General features: G+C 41.2%; 1 protein-coding gene across 1 annotated transcript in view; it reads left to right on the top strand.

Annotated features, from left to right (window-relative positions):
* sfxn1 (sideroflexin 1) overlaps positions 1-17,248 on the top strand; it is a 41,265-nt gene that overhangs the window by 506 nt on the left and 23,511 nt on the right. The window contains exons 2-3 of the mRNA XM_061930691.2: positions 9,888-10,057; positions 10,116-10,286. Of these exons, the coding sequence (XP_061786675.1) occupies positions 9,894-10,057; positions 10,116-10,286 (335 nt within the window). The 5' untranslated portion in view covers positions 9,888-9,893. The remainder of the gene's footprint in view (positions 1-9,887; positions 10,058-10,115; positions 10,287-17,248) is intronic.

Raw genomic sequence — 17,248 nt, 5'->3', positions numbered from 1 at the left:
AAAAAACAAGAAAAAACATGTAAATGTGTCAGGGAGTGTGTAGTGGACGTGTGGATGTGGCGCCTGATCCAGATAGTCGCACAGCTGCCGGATTCATCTCTTAACTGTATCTATACAATATTCATACATTATATCTATACAATATATCTATACAATATTCATACATTATTCCCTTTTACTGCCATTTTTTGTAGCATCGTTGTGTTTGCACGCGGTCCAGATCGGACTGGTTTGGGTCAGGTGGTCAGTGAAGGTTTCTCATTGCGCCGACAAAAAGGTACATTTTTAGTTAAATTTTTTTAGGTAAATTCCTGTAGATTTAATTAAATTAAAAAAAAACAGTGAAATGTATGTAAACGTGACGTTGGAGGCGATATGTGGTTAATGTGTAGCCACGCAGGCCGGCTGTGATTGGCGGAGAGTGAGCACAAGCCCGCGGATCACTCGGTCCAAAGTTCACCTTCATTAGCAATTAAAAGTATTTATTAACGCTGCCTTTATGCCTTTATGGCTGAGGAAACTGTGCCTTTTCCCTCCTCCTCCTCCTCCTCGCCTCTCTCCTGACACTTTAATTGAATTTAAAGAGGCCGCACAGCCTCCGGCGAGACTTGGGCGCGCGTGTCAGTCAAAACAGCAGCCATGTTTTTGGTGCAATTCCCCGGAGGAGTTTCATCATCATGCTGCGGCACATCCTCATCCTCATCCTCGCATGCACGGGGCCTCCGCGACACGGTGCACAACCAGATGAGACCGCGGGCGTCACGCACGTGCACGCGCGTTGGTGGGCAGTTTCATCTGGCTGCACCCGGACACAAACTTTAGTGCACGCGCAGAAAATAAAACCCGCTGCACGGTGACGCGAAGCTGCACAAAGTTGCAACGCATCAGGTGAGGCAGGTGAGGCGGGGGCCTCACGTGCCATCATGGAAAGAAAAAAAAATGTAAAAAAATAAACAAAAATTTAAATTGTTATATGTATCCAGTAGAGATGCGCGGATAGGCAATTATTTCATCCGCAACCGCATCAGAAAGTCGTCAACCATCCGCAATCCACCCGATCTAACATTTGAACAGAACCGCATCCGCCCGCACCCGCCCGTTGTTATATATCTAATATAGACGGTGCAAGGCATTAGTGAGGTTATAAAGCTTTTGCCTGTTAAAGAAAGGAGACTGATCCAATGCAGCACAGACATTCGCGTGCCACGCTGTCACGATACAAGACGCACACCAGTGCGCAATCATATGGGAGCCGCGCTGAGCGCACCTCCAAGCGCGTCTCGCTGCCGGCGACGGCCGGGTATATGGGCCCGACGCTCCAGCGCCATCCATTTTCAGGGCTAGTTGATTCGGCAGGTGGGTTGTTACACACTCCTTAGCGGGTTCCGACGTCCATGGCCACCGTCCTAGCTGCTGTCTATATCAACCAGGGTGAGCCCCACCCCTTTCGTGAGCGCACTGCGCGCGGAGTGACCCCTGTTACGCGCCCCCGGCCGCGGCGAAGGCGGACGAGGCGGGGTGTCGGTGCGGTGGTGACCCTGGACGTGCGTCGGGCCCTTCTCGCGGATCGCCTCAGCTACGGCTCCCGGTGGGGCCCTCTCGGGGGAAGGGCCTTGGTCCCGGACCCCGGCGAGGCGTCCCTTCTCCGCTCCGTAAAAGTGTCCATCTCTTTTTTCTTTTTTTTTCTGTTGTGGCATATGCTGCAGGTGCCTGCTCGTTTTTCGTATGTGGGTAACAACATTTAACTATGTATATATATTTCCCAATTGGTTTAACTGCCACCCGCCTGAATCTATTTAAAATCTAATTTTTTTTATTTCAACCACCCGACCCGACCCGCGGATAAAATCTAATTTTTTTTAATTTCATCCGCCCGATCCGCGGATTATCCGCGGACTCCGCGGTTGTGCCCGCAAACCGCGCATCTCTAATATCCAGTGATTATACTATAAAGTTATTTTCCATTTAACTTCACCAGTTTTAGATTATTTTTTATTCAAAATCGCTGAATCTTCACATTTGCCGTTCAAATACTGAGAAGAGACTTGCGGTGAGTCAGCAGCCAGTTGTGCCTCACCGTGGATTGCGCAATGACCCGGCTAACTGCTGGCCTGCTGTGCAGTGAGACCGTATTGCTATATGAATTATATTATACATTTCCATAGTTTAGTTAGCTGAGGTATATAATGTACAGCAGTGACGTGCGGTGAGGTTGATGGCTGGTGAGGCACTGACTTCATCACAGTCAGATTTACAAACATATGAACCCTAAAGAGTATCTTATTCACCATTTGATTGGCAGCAGTTAACGGGTTATGTTTAAAAGCTCATACCAGCATTCTTCCCTGCTTGGCACTCAGCATCAAGGCTTGGAATTGGGGGTTAAATCACCAAAAATGATTCCCGGGCGCGGCGCCGCTGCTGCCCACTGCTCCCCTCACCTCCCAGGGGGTGATCAAGGGGATGGGTCAAATGCAGACGACAAATTTCATTACACCTCGTGTAATGAAATTGGTACTTTAACTTAACTTTAACTTTACACATACAAACTGTAGCACACAAAAAAGCACATTCAATAAAAAAAACGTTATTTTGGTCTTACCTTTACTTAGAAATTAAGTCCATGCGCCGCAACTAAAGCCCTCACTTAAACTTTCCACGTGCAAGATTGAATCTATTTTAAAAAGTGTAACCGAGGGTTTATAAATGTGGCCTATACTGTATGAAACTACAAAATAACAAACACGGAGGCTCCAGTTTACACGAGGACCACTTTATTTACCTTATTTCAAAAACCTCCGCAACGTGACATCACTTCCGCTCTTAGCGCCTTCAAAATAAGAGCTCAAGGCATATACTGTATAACAGCGCATAACAGGAACTTAACATCACAAAGAGGAAAGCCCATGAAAATAGGTTACAAAAGTTATTTATAAGAAGCCAAAAAGTGCAAAAACAACAATGTTTGTGTTGGAGGAGTTGTGAATTAGATACACGTGCAGTCTGCAGGTGTATCTAATGTTGTGTCCCTGCAGTCATTCACAACTCCTCCAACACCAACATTATTGTTTTTGCACTTTTTGGCTTCTTATGAAATAATTTTTTTAAATAGATTAAATCTTGCACGTGGAAAGTTTAAGTGTGGGCTTTAGTTGATATAACAATTCTATGGCGGGGGTGCAGGAGGCGAGCCTCAGCCAGTTCGTCTTTTGCAGCCGTTTTATGATTGCTCAGCACAAGAAATACTTTACACACATACAGTTGTTGACAAAATACACTGTACATTATATACCTCAGCTAACTAAACTATGGAAATGTATAATATAATTCATATAGCAATACGGTCTCACTGCACAGCAGGCCAGCAGTTAGCCGAGTCATTGCGCAATCCATGTTGAGGCACTGAGTGACGTGCCTCAACTGGCTGCTGTTCACCGCACCATCTCTTCTCAGTATTTGAACGGCAAATGTGAAAATTCAGCGATTTTGAATAAAAATAATCTAAAACTGGTGAAGTTAAATGGAAAATAACTTGATAGTATAATCACTGGATACATATAACAATTTAATTAATTTTTTTTCTTTTTACATTTTTTTTCTTTCCATGATGGCAGGTGAGGCCCCGCCTCACCTGCCTCTAGTGACTGCACGTCACTGATGTACAGTGTATTTTTTCAACAACTGTATGTGTGTAACGTATTTCTTGTGCTAAGCAATCATAAAACGGCTGCGAAGACGCACTGGGAGAGGCACGCAGTTCTCCCGCCTCATGGTGGTAGAGGGCGCTAGTGATCCCAGAGATCATTCTTGCGACTACTCGGCTGCAGAATAAGTGACAACAAGCTACAGTTAGCAGCGGTCGTTTATATTTTCCTCTCGCCTGTCTTTTAACATGGAGGATTACATATCTAAAATAAAACAGTTTTCTAAACTGCACTTTCAATCGAAGCAGGAGGTAATAATTAAAGGAAGATCTCCATCGAGACAGAGAGACTTTTAAAACTGAAGAAAGATAAGGAAGACTTCTATAAACAAGTTATCGATGCTTTTGTTCAAAAGGAGCGGCGCATGGACTTCATTTATAAGTAGGGATGATGTTTGATAAGAAATTATCGAGTTCGAGCCTATTATCGAATCCTCTTATCGAACCGATTCCTTATGGATTCTCTTATCGAATCCAGATAGGTTGTTGTATATGGGAAAAAAGACAATATTTGGTTTAACAAAAGCTCACTTTTATTTTATAAGAAAAAAATGAAATAAAATAAATAAATAAATATTGACTGTTACCCCCCTAAAAAAATAAATTAAAAAAATACTGACTGTTACCCAAAGTATATTAAGTGGGATTTTTCAGAAAACAAATATATACAGTAACACAAAAACAACCTGTCTCTGTGATCACTATAGGTGAATAGCCATGCCTTGAGGCGTTTTTTCCGGTCCATTATTTTTGCTGCTTGTGTGACATCACAGGGCCCACAGGGCATTTCTTGTGAGACGGGATTCGTTCCCAGGGATTCGAATAAAGAACCAACTCCTTTTCTTTACTATAGTGGCCTCGATAACGGGAACCGGTTCGCAAAAAAGGGATTCGAGTCCATGGAATCGGTTCTTTTCTTATCGAACAACCGGGAGAACCGGTTTCGAACATCATCCCTATTTATAAGTAAAGGTAAGACCATAATAGCATGTAAAGAATGCTGGTATGAGCTTTTAAACATAACCCGTTAACTGCTGCCAATCAAATGGTGAATAAGATACTCTTTAGGGTTCATATGTTTGTAAATCTGACTGTGATGAAGTCAGTGCCTCACCAGCCATCAACCTCACCGCACGTCACTGCTGTGGAGCCATTCTTGCCAACCTTGAGACCTCCGAATTCGGGAGATTGGGGGGGTGGGCGGGGTTAAGGGGGAGGAGTATATTTATAGCTAGAATTCACTGATATGAAAGTATTTCTTATATATATACAGGTAAAAGCCAGTAAATTAGAATATTTTGAAAAACTTGATTTATTTCAGTAATTGCATTCAAAAGGTGTAACTTGTACATTATATTTATTCATTGCACACAGACTGATGCATTCAAATGTTTATTTCATTTAATTTTGATGATTTGAAGTGGCAACAAATGAAAATCCAAAATTCCGTGTGTCACAAAATTAGAATATTACTTAAGGCTAATACAAAAAAGGGATTTTTAGAAATGTTGGCCAACTGAAAAGTATGAAAATGAAAAATATGAGCATGTACAATACTCAATACTTGGTTGGAGCTCCTTTTGCCTCAATTACTGCGTTAATGCGGCGTGGCATGGAGTCGATGAGTTTCTGGCACTGCTCAGGTGTTATGAGAGCCCAGGTTGCTCTGATAGTGGCCTTCAACTCTTCTGCGTTTTTGGGTCTGGCATTCTGCATCTTCCTTTTCACAATACCCCACAGATTTTCTATGGGGCTAAGGTCAGGGGAGTTGGCGGGCCAATTTAGAACAGAAATACCATGGTCCGTAAACCAGGCACGGGTAGATTTTGCGCTGTGTGCAGGCGCCAAGTCCTGTTGGAACTTGAAATCTCCATCTCCATAGAGCAGGTCAGCAGCAGGAAGCATGAAGTGCTCTAAAACTTGCTGGTAGACGGCTGCGTTGACCCTGGATCTCAGGAAACAGAGTGGACCGACACCAGCAGATGACATGGCACCCCAAACCATCACTGATGGTGGAAACTTTACACTAGACTTCAGGCAACGTGGATCCTGTGCCTCTCCTGTCTTCCTCCAGACTCTGGGACCTCGATTTCCAAAGGAAATGCAAAATTTGCTTTCGTCAGAAAACATGACTTTGGACCACTCAGCAGCAGTCCAGCTGGTGTCGGTCCACTCTGTTTCCTGAGATCCAGGGTTTCAAAATATTCTAATTTACTGGCTTTTACCTGTGTGTGTGTGTGTGTGTGTGTGTGTGTGTGTGTGTGTGTGTGTGTATATATATATATATATATATATATATATATATATATATATATATATTATTTGACCATAAGCTCTGAGTATGTGCTTCTAGTGTCTACTATTAAGTTAGTGTGGTATAAAATGAGTAAAACATCAATACAGTATTTGTTTTTCAAGGTGAAGGTTACAAGGAACAAACATTGATATATATTAGATTTTTTTTTAAAGCTACTGCAAATTCAGGCATTTTAGACCGCAAAAAGAAGCCAGCGAAATCCTGGACAGACTGCTGAGCTAATGTTGGCTAATGTGTTGTCATTCCTTCTCCCCAAAAGCTGTAAGGCTACAGCTCGGTGCCCCCTCGTAGCTAGCTCGGGCAATGGAAAGGCGCCAAAGTGAACCGAGTAGGTACCGTGCAGGTGTTTAGAGTGAGGAGTTCTCCTTCCAGAGTACCTTTACATACCCCAAAACCAGTGAAGTTGGCATGTTGTGTAAATGGTAAATAAAAACAGAATACAATGATTTGCAAATCCTTTTCAACTTACCGTATTTTTCCGACTATAAGTCGCAGTTTTTTTCATAGTTTGGCCGGGGGTGCGACTTATACTCAGGAGCGACTTATGTGTGAAATGATTACCACATTAGCGTAAAATATCCAATAATATTATTGATCTCATTCACGTAAGAGACTAGACGTATAAGATTTCATGGGATTTAGCGATTAGGAGTGACAGATTGTTTGGTAAACGTATAGCATGTTCTATATGTTATAGTTATTTGAATGACTCTTACCATAATATGTTACGTTAACATACCAGTTGGTTATTTATGCCTCATATAACGTACACTTATTCAGCCTGTTGTTCACTATCCTTTATTTATTTTAAATTGCCTTTCAAATGTCTATTCTTGCTGTTGGCTTTTATCAAATACATTTCCCCAAAAAATGCGACTTATACTCCAGTGCGACTTATATATGTTTTTTTCCTTCTTTATTATGCATTTTCGGCCAGTGCGACTTATACTCAGGAGCGGCTTATACTCCAAAAATACGGTATATTCAATTGAATAGACTGCAAAGACAAGATATTTAACGTTCGAACTGGAAAACTTTGTTATTTTTTTGCAAATATTAGCTCATTTGAAATGTGATGCCTGCGACATGTTTCAAAAAAGCTGGCACAAGTGGCAAAAAAGACAGAGAACGTTGAGGAATGCTCATCAAACACTTATTTGGAACATCCCACAAGTGAACAGGCTAATTGGGAACAGGTGGGTGCCATGATTGGGTATAAAAGTAGAGTCCATGAAATGCTCAGTCATTCACAAACAAGGATGGGGCGAGGGTCACCACTTTGTCAACAAATGCGTGAGCAAATTGTCGAACAGTTTAAGAACAACATTTCTCAACCAGCTATTGCAAGGAATTTAGGGATTTCACCATCTACGGTCCATAATATCATCAAAGGGGTCAGAGAATCTGGAGAAATCACTGCACGTAAGCGGCAAAGCCTTGACCTTCGATCCCTCAGGCGGTACTCCATCGAACACCGACATCAGTGTGTAAAGGATATCACCAACATATGTTGCCATCCAAGCAACTTATTTTTCTGCTCATTTCAGCAAGACGTGTTACAACAGCGTGGCTTCGTAGTAAAAGAGTGCGGGTACTAGACTGACCTGCCTGTTTTTTTTTTTGATTGATTGAAACTTTTATTAGTAGATTGCACAGTACAGTACATATTCCGTACAATTGACCACTAAATGGTAAAACCCCAATAAGTTTCTCAACTTGTTTAAGTCGGGGTCCACTTAAATTGATTCATGATACAAATATATACTATCATCATAATACAGTCATCACACAAGTTAATCATCAGAGTATATACATTGAATTATTTACATTATTTACAATCTGGGGGGTGGGAGGGTTGTTATCAGCACTTCGGTCATCAACAATTGCATCATCAGAGAAATGGACATTGGAACAGTGTAGGTCTGACTTGGTAGGATATGTACAGCAAGTAGTGGACATAGAGAGAGAGATCAGAAAGCATAAGAACAAGTATATACATTTGATTGTTTACATTTGATTATTTACAATCCGGGGAGGTGGGATGTGGAAGGGGGAGGGTGTTAGTTTAGGGTTGAAGTTGCCTGGAGGTGTTGTTTTAGTGCGGTTTTGAAGGAGGATAGAGATGCACTTTCTTTTACACCTGTTGGGAGTGCATTCCATATTGATGTGGCATAGAAAGAGAATGAGTTAAGACCTTTGTTAGATCGGAATCTGGGTTTAACGTGGTTAGTGGAGCTCCCCCTGGTGTTGTGGTTATGGCGGTCATTTACGTTATGGAAGTAGTTTGACATGTACTTCGGTATCAGGGATGTGTAGCGGATTTTATAGACCAGGCTCAGTGCAAGTTGTTGCCTGTAGTCCAGACCTGTCTCCCATTAAAAATGTGTGGCGCATAATGAAGCCTAAAATACCACAACAGAGACTCCGGACTGTTGAACAACTTAAGCTGTACATCAAGCAAGAATGGGAAAGAACTCCACCTGAAAAACTGAAAAAATGTGTCTCCTCAGCAGAGGTGGGTAGTAACGCGCTACATTTACTCCGTTACATCTACTTGAGTAACTTTTGGGATAAATTGTACTTCTAAGAGTAGTTTTAATGCAACATACTTTTACTTTTACTTGAGTATATTTATAGAGAAGAAACGCTACTTTTACTCCGCTACTTTTATCTACATTCAGCTCGCTACTCGCTACTAATTTTTATCGATCTGTTAATGCACGCTTTGTTTGTTTTGGTCTGTCAGACAGACCTTCATAGTGCCTGCGTTTCAACAAATACAGTCACTGGTGACGTTCACTCCGTTCCACCAATCAGATGCAGTCACTGGTGACGTTGGACCAATCAAACAGAGCCAGGCGGTCACATGACCTGACTTAAACAAGTTGAAAAACTTATTGGGGTGTTACCATTTAGTGGTCAATTGTACGGAATATGTACTGTACTGTGCAATCTACTAATAAAAGTTCCAATCAATCAATCAAAAGTGTGAAGGAAAAAAGACCATTTTTTATTTCAACCGTACACCCCGTCAAAAGCCTAAAGACTGACTGCACAGTTCCTGTCTTCACAATAAAAGTGCCGCTCCATCGCGCCTGCGCTTTCAAAACAAGAGTCTCCGAAAGCCAGCGCAAACAAGCTAGCAAGCTACGGAGTTTGCCGCCAATGTATTTCTTGTAAAGTGTATAAAAACGAATATGGAAGCTGGACAAATAAGATGCCAAAAACCCACCACTTTCATGTGGTATTAGACAGAAAGGAGGAACTTTTTTTCTCCTCCATTTGAAAACGTGGACGTTTGTCATCACTACTGTCTGATTACAATCAATGCAAGTCATCAGAATCAGGTAATACACCAACTTATATTCTTGTCTTCATGAAAGAAAGGAATCTATATGTGTTAAACATGCATGTATATTCATTAAAACACCTTTAACATGTAAACAAAAACGGCAAAAAAAATAAATATAAATGATATACTGTATATATCAATGTATGTGTATATATGTATATATATATATATATATATATATATGATATGTGTGTGTATGTTACTCATCAGTTACTCAGTACTTGAGTAGTTTTTTCACAACATACTTGTTACTTTTACTCAAGTAAATATTTGGGTGACTACTCCTTACTTTTACTTGAGTAATACATCTCTAAAGTAACAGTACTCTTACTTGAGTACAATTTCTGGCTACTCTACCCACCTCTGCCATTTACACAACGTGCCAACTTCACTGCTTTTGTACATTCATCTTGTGCATGAATCCTAACAAACTCTCAGCTGTGCATTAATTGGGCTTTTTGAGACACTTCCGCTATTTGACGATTGACATAAAACCCGATGTTCCTTTCCCCCAGATTAATATGGCTGCAGAGCTCTCCACGTCCATAAACATCAAGGAGCCCCGCTGGGACCAGAGCACCATCGTGGGCCGTGCTAAGCACTTCTTCACCGTCACCGACCCGCGGAACGTCCTCCTCACCAACGAACAACTAGCACACGCGCACAAAATCGTCACAGACTACAGGTGAGTGAGGCTACGACATCAATCAGGAGCTCTTATCAGACTGTTTGCGCTATTCCAGGCAAGGTATAGTCTCCCCGGGGCTGACGGAAGACGAGCTGTGGCGAGCCAAATATGTTTTTGACTCGGCATTCCACCCCGACACTGGAGAGAAGATGATCCTGATTGGCCGCATGTCAGCGCAGGTCCCAATGAACATGACCATCACTGGGTGCATGATGACCTTTTACAAGTAAGAACTTTACGTTATTTGTCCGTGGACATTTCCCTCCAAACCAGAGTTTTTTGTTTTTTTTTACCCTTCGTGTTCATTGTCAGGTTCAAACACTGATGACATCTATTAAACAAGACAAGAAGCAAGGAATCAAACAGAGACATGATTAAATTTGGCTCAATGAGGAGAAACGCGTAGACACTGTACCCTTGCACAGTGTCTCACCACGCTCTGACAAAAGATTGTACGCCTCCTCTTTTATTTGGGCTTTACCTGATTACCGTATTTTCCGCACCATAAGCCGCCCTGGGTTATAAGCCGCGCCTTCAATGAACGGCATATTTCAAAACTTTGTCCACCTATAAGACGCCCCGCCCCGTGTTGTAAGCCGCATCTAACTGCGCTAAAGGGAATGTCAAAAAAACAGTCAGATAGGTCAGTCAAACTTTAATAATATATTAAAAACCAGCGTTCTAACAACTCTGTTCACTCCCAAAATGTACGGTAATGTGCAAATGTGCAATCACAAACATAGTAAAAATAACTTAATGTTGCTCGAACGTTAATGTCACAACACACAAAATAAACATAACGCTCACTTTCTGAAGTTATTCTTCATTCATAAATCCCTCGAATTCTTCTCCTTCGGTGTCCGAATTAAAAAGTTGGGCGAATTACGGGATCCAAAATGGCCGGCTCCGTCTCGTCGAAGTCATCGGAGTCAGTGGCGCTGTTGTTGTCCAGCAGTTCTGTGAATCCTGCCTTCCGGAAAGCTCGGACCACAGTTGTGACCGAAATATCTGCCCAGGCATTTACGATCCACTGGCAGATGTTGGCGTATGTCGTCCGGCGCTGTCTCCCTGTCTTAGTGAAGGTGTGTTCGCCTTCGGTCATCCATTGTTCCCACGCCGTTCGCAGTCATGCTTTAAATGCCCTGTTGACACCAATATCGAGCGGTTGGAGTTCTTTGGTTAATCCACCCGGAATGACGGCGAGTGTTGTATTTGTGTGCTTCCTCCACCTACGCACCATTGATTCATTTATGTTATATTCTCTTGCTGCTGCTCTATTTCCGTGTTCTTCGGCATGACTTATTGCCTTAAGTTTAAATTCTGCGTTATACGCGTGTCGCTTAGTAGGAGCCATTTTGTGGTCTTTACAGATGTAAACACACAAAGGAAATGAAACGTAATACCCGCGTGCTTCTTCTTCTACGGGGGCGGGTGGTTGCTTACCGTAGAAGAAGAAGCGCTTCCTCTTCTACGGGGGCGGGTGCTTACCTTGGCAGTTGCTTACCATAGAAGAAGAAGCGCTTCCTCTTCTACGGGGGCGGGTGCTTACCTTGGCAGTTGCTTACCATAGAAGAAGAAGCGCTTCCTCTTCTACGGGGAAAAAAGATGGCGGCTGTTTACCGTAGTTGCGAGACCGAAACTTTATGAAAATAAATATTTATATTAATCCATATATAAGGCGCACCGGGTTATAAGCCGCACTGTCAGCTTTTGTGAAAATTTGTGGTTTTTAGGTGCGGCTTATAGTGCGGAAAATACGGTACATGGCAACAGCTGTTTCTAAGGGAGGGGGGTCGTAAACAGCCATCGCCCTTATCACAAAACAGTTCAAAGAAAAGGTCGTAAAACAGTTAAAAGAAAAGGTGCCTGGAGGGGAGTCAGGCCCTGCTTCCTCTCCGCTTTGTAGATCTCGGGTCAAGACAAAATCTTCCTGTGGATTACAATAGAAGAAATAAATCGACGCCTTCATGTCGCTTCCCATCGTACACAGTGGAGTTTTACAAGCCTTTTGCTTGGTAGGATCAAAGACAGCTTTTGTCCTCTCGCAGGGCGAGCTGAACTCAATGTAACAAAGTTTTGTGATAACTTAGATACAATTATTCTGAAATTCATATTTGGCTGTGTTTGTTGCATTTTTGTTGCGTTTTGCTTGATTGTAATATATGTGGATGGGGAGGGGGTGTGACGTTCATATGTTGTCAATATTCAGTGTTTTATCATTCATAGTTAATATTGTAAATCCCACATTCTTTATTTTCATGTATATTCTCATTTAGGAAAAAATATGTAAAATTCCATTAGTTTTTTAAGCTTTTTTAGCTTTCAATCCGACATTATTGTGAGGTTTTGTATTAGTGTTCCTAAAAACAGATATACCGGCCCCCAAGTCAAAATGTAATTCTACACAAACATTGAATAAAGTCAAATACAAATAAGTCAACAAGAGAAGTATCAACACTTCTCTTTTTTTAAAGTAAATGTGTGCAGCAGATATATGATCATCTACATCAGGGGTGTCAAACTAATTTGGCCCGCGGTGTAATTTCACTTGGCCATGCAGCCCTGTATATTGCAGCCCGGAAGAGTTAGGGCTGCATGGGATTCTGGGTATTTGTTTTGTTGTGTTTATGTTGTGTTACGGTGCGGATGTTCTCCCGAAATGTGTTTGTCATTCTTGTTTGGTGTGGGTTCACAGTGTGGCGCATATTTCTAACAGTGTTAAAGATATTTATACGAGCACCGTCAGTGTATCGCTGTTGGCCAAGTATGCTTTGCATTCACACGTGTGTGTGCGTGCTGAAGTCGCACATATTTTGTGATCGGGCCGTCACGTTGTTAGAATGGATGAAAAGCAGACGTGACGATAGCTCGTGGAGGACGATAAACGCAGTGCCTTTAAAGCACGCCCCCAAGACTGTGGTCCGGGTGGACGAGATATAATGACTGTTGAACACCTTCGTTCGATAATGAAGGTTGCCTCAGCTCAAAGCCTGAGCCCCGACATTAATGATCCAAGAAAAGATGGCAGGTATCTGGCTTGGGCACATCAGATTAGATCAGTGTGTTGCAAACTGAGCAGTTTAAAGTCCTGAATGGTTGGTTTATTCATTGTTATTTTATTTTCTAATTTATTAGCCTGTGGAAAAAGTTAATGTTGATATTTACCGAAGAAGGCTGCAAATAGAAAAGAGGCATTCAATTTTTATTTAAATTGTATTTGATATGCCATTGATATTTTTTAATTATTATTATTATTATTTGAAACTCGATTTTGCATGTCAATATAAAGTTATATAAGCCTTGCTTGTTCAATATTCAATGCAAAACTTGTTTGGGTCCCTATTAAAAGGTTAATTTGTTCAACGTTGGCCCGCGGCTTTGTTCAGTTTTACATTTTGGCCCACTCTGTATTTGAGTTTGACACCCCTGATCTACATCAACAATATGATTTGCCTGGACAGGACAGATACAAAAAAAAAAGTTAGCGTATTTTTCGGACTATAAGTCGCTCCGGAGTATAAATCGCTCCGGAGTATAAGTCGCACCGGCCAAAAATGCATAATAAAGAAGGAAAAAAACATATATAAGTCGCACTGGAGTATAAGTCGCATTTTTTGGGGAAATGTATTTGATAAAAGCCAACAGCAAGAATAGACATTTGAAAGGCAATTTAAAATAAATAAAGAATAGTGAACAACAGGCTGAATAAGTGTACGTTATATGAGGCATAAATAACCAACTGGTATGTTAACGTAACATATTATGGTAAGAGTCATTCAAATAACTATAACATATAGAACATGCTATACGTTTACCAAACAATCTGTCACTCCTAATCGCTAAATCCCATGAAATCTTATACGTCTAGTCTCTTACGTGAATGAGATCAATAATATTATTTGATATTTTACGCTAATGTGTTCATAATTTCACACATAAGTCGCTCCGGAGTATAAGTCGCACCGGCCGAAAATGCATAATAAAGAAGGAACAAAACATATATAAGTCGCACTGGAGTATAAGTCGCAACGGCCAAAAATGCATAATAAAGAAGGAACAAAACATATATAAGTCGCTCCGGAGTATAAGTCGCACCGGCCGAAAATGCATAATAAAGAAGGAACAAAACATATATAAGTCGCACTGGAGTATAAGTCGCAACGGCCAAAAATGCATAATAAAGAAGGAACAAAACATATATAAGTCGCTCCGGAGTATAAGTCGCACCGGCCGAAAATGCATAATAAAGAAGGAACAAAACATATATAAGTCGCACTGGAGTATAAGTCGCAACGGCCAAAAATGCATAATAAAGAAGGAACAAAACATATATAAGTCGCTCCGGAGTATAAGTCGCACCGGCCGAAAATGCATAATAAAGAAGGAACAAAACATATATAAGTCGCACTGGAGTATAAGTCGCAACGGCCAAAAATGCATAATAAAGAAGGAACAAAACATATATAAGTCGCACTGGAGTATAAGTCGCATTTTTTGGGGAAATGAATTTGGTAAAAGCCAACACCAAGAATAGACATTTGAAAGGCAATTTAAAATAAATCAAGAATAGTGAACAACAGGCTGAATAAGTGTACGTTATATGAGGCATAAATAACCAACTGGTATGTTAACGTAACATATTATGGTAAGAGTCATTCAAATAACTATAACATATAGAACATGCTATACGTTTACCAAACAATCTGTCACTCCTAATCGCTAAATCCCATGAAATCTTATACGTCTAGTCTCTTACGTGAATGAGATCAATAATATTATTTGATATTTTACGCTAATGTGTTCATCATTTCACACATAAGTCGCTCCGGAGTATAAGTCGCACCGGCCGAAAATGCATAATAAAGAAGGAACAAAACATATATAAGTCGCACTGGAGTATAAGTCACAACGGCCAAAAATGCATAATAAAGAAGGAACAAAACATATATAAGTCGCTCCGGAGTATAAGTCGCTCCGGAGTATAAGTCGCTCCGGAGTATAAGTCGCACCGGCCGAAAATGCATAATAAAGAAGGAACAAAACATATATAAGTCGCACTGGAGTATAAGTCGCATTTTTTGGGGAAATGTATTTGATAAAAGCCAACACCAAGAATAGACATTTGAAAGGCAATTTAAAATAAATAAAGAATAGTGAACAACAGGCTGAATAAGTGTACGTTATATGAGGCATAAATAACCAACTGGTATGTTAACGTAACATATTATGGTAAGAGTCACCTGCTCAGTACAGACTTTAGTCATCTAGTAGGTAACTAACCCAAGGCAGCATGTTGATGGACTCAGACTGTGGATGATCTATTTGACTGTTTTCAGTCAAATGTGCCAGCAGTACTGGTAGTTGTCTGGTTGGCGGCAGACTAGCTGTTCATTCTGGAGGAATTCTTGCATTTTTAATGCCCACAACTTTATTGTGAAGAAATATATCGCACTTTGATGTCGAAATGAGTTGTAAAGGAAGTGAAACTCACGAGTTTGTGAATGGTAGCAAACAGGAAATGACAGTTGTTACCATAGTTTGTGATGATTTTAGAAAAAATAATTCTCCCTTGTTCTATGCGAAGCCCGGTTGAACTCACAACACTTAAGATGAGCAAAGTCTGAATATATCTGAAAACTGTTATTCTGCGGAGCCACATTGCTAAGGAACTTTTTTGGACAACAGTCTAACTCTAACCATTCACACACGTGCGTTAATTCACTTTTTAAAGGCCTACTGAAATGCGATTTTCTTATTCAAACGGGGATAGCAGGTCCATTCTATGTGTCATACTTGATCATTTCGCGATATTGCCATATTTTTGCTGAAAAGATTTAGTAGAGAACATTGACGATAAAGTTCGCAACTTTTGGTCGCTGATAAAAAAAGCCTTGCCTGTACCGGAAGTAGCAGACGAGTAGCGTGACGTCACAGGTTGTGGAGCTCCTCACATCTGCACATTGTTTACAATCATGGCCACCAGCAGCGAGAGCGATTCGGACCGAGAAAGCGACGATTTCCCCATTAATTTGAGCGAGGATGAAAGATTCGTGGATGAGGAAAGTGAGAGTGAAGGACTAGAGGGCAGATAGGGAAGATGCTCTGAGAGGCGGGTGGGACCTGATATTCAGCTGGGAATGACTAAAACAGTAAATAAACACAAGACATATATATACTCTATTAGCCACAACACAACCAGGTTTATATTTAATATGCCACAAATTAATCCCGCATAACAAACACGTCCATATAACCCGACAATACAACTCAAACACCTGCACAACACACTCAATCCCACAGCCCAAAGTACCGTTCACCTCCCCAAAGTTCATACAGCACATACAGGTAAAAGCCAGTAAATTAGAATATTTTGAAAAACTTGATTTATTTCAGTAATTGCATTCAAAAGGTGTAACTTGTACATTATATTTATTCATTGCACACAGACTGATGCATTCAAATGTTTATTTCATTTAATTTTGATGATTTGAAGTGGCAACAAATGAAAATCCAAAATTCCGTGTGTCACAAAATTAGAATATTACTTAAGGCTAATACAAAAAAGGGATTTTTAGAAATGTTGGCCAACTGAAAAGTATGAAAATGAAAAATATGAGCATGTACAATACTCAATACTTGGTTGGAGCTCCTTTTGCCTCAATTACTGCGTTAATGCGGCGTGGCATGGAGTCGATGAGTTTCTGGCACTGCTCAGGTGTTATGAGAGCCCAGGTTGCTCTGATAGTGGCCTTCAACTCTTCTGCGTTTTTGGGTCTGGCATTCTGCATCTTCCTTTTCACAATACCCCACAGATTTTCTATGGGGCTAAGGTCAGGGGAGTTGGCGGGCCAATTTAGAACAGAAATACCATGGTCCGTAAACCAGGCACGGGTAGATTTTGCGCTGTGTGCAGGCGCCAAGTCCTGTTGGAACTTGAAATCTCCATCTCCATAGAGCAGGTCAGCAGCAGGAAGCATGAAGTGCCATGTCATCTGCTGGTGTCGGTCCACTCTGTTTCCTGAGATCCAGGGTCAACGCAGCCGTCTACCAGCAAGTTTTAGAGCACTTCATGCTTCCTGCTGCTGACCTGCTCTATGGAGATGGAGATTTCAAGTTCCAAAAGGACTTGGCGCCTGCACACAGCGCAAAATCTACCCGTTCCTGGTTTACGGACCATGGTATTTCTGT

Source organism: Nerophis lumbriciformis, linkage group LG36 (genome assembly GCF_033978685.3).
Source record: "Nerophis lumbriciformis linkage group LG36, RoL_Nlum_v2.1, whole genome shotgun sequence".
Taxonomy (NCBI): domain Eukaryota; kingdom Metazoa; phylum Chordata; class Actinopteri; order Syngnathiformes; family Syngnathidae; genus Nerophis; species Nerophis lumbriciformis.
Note: the sequence above shows the minus strand (reverse complement) of the source record. Positions and strands in the feature narration are given on the sequence as shown.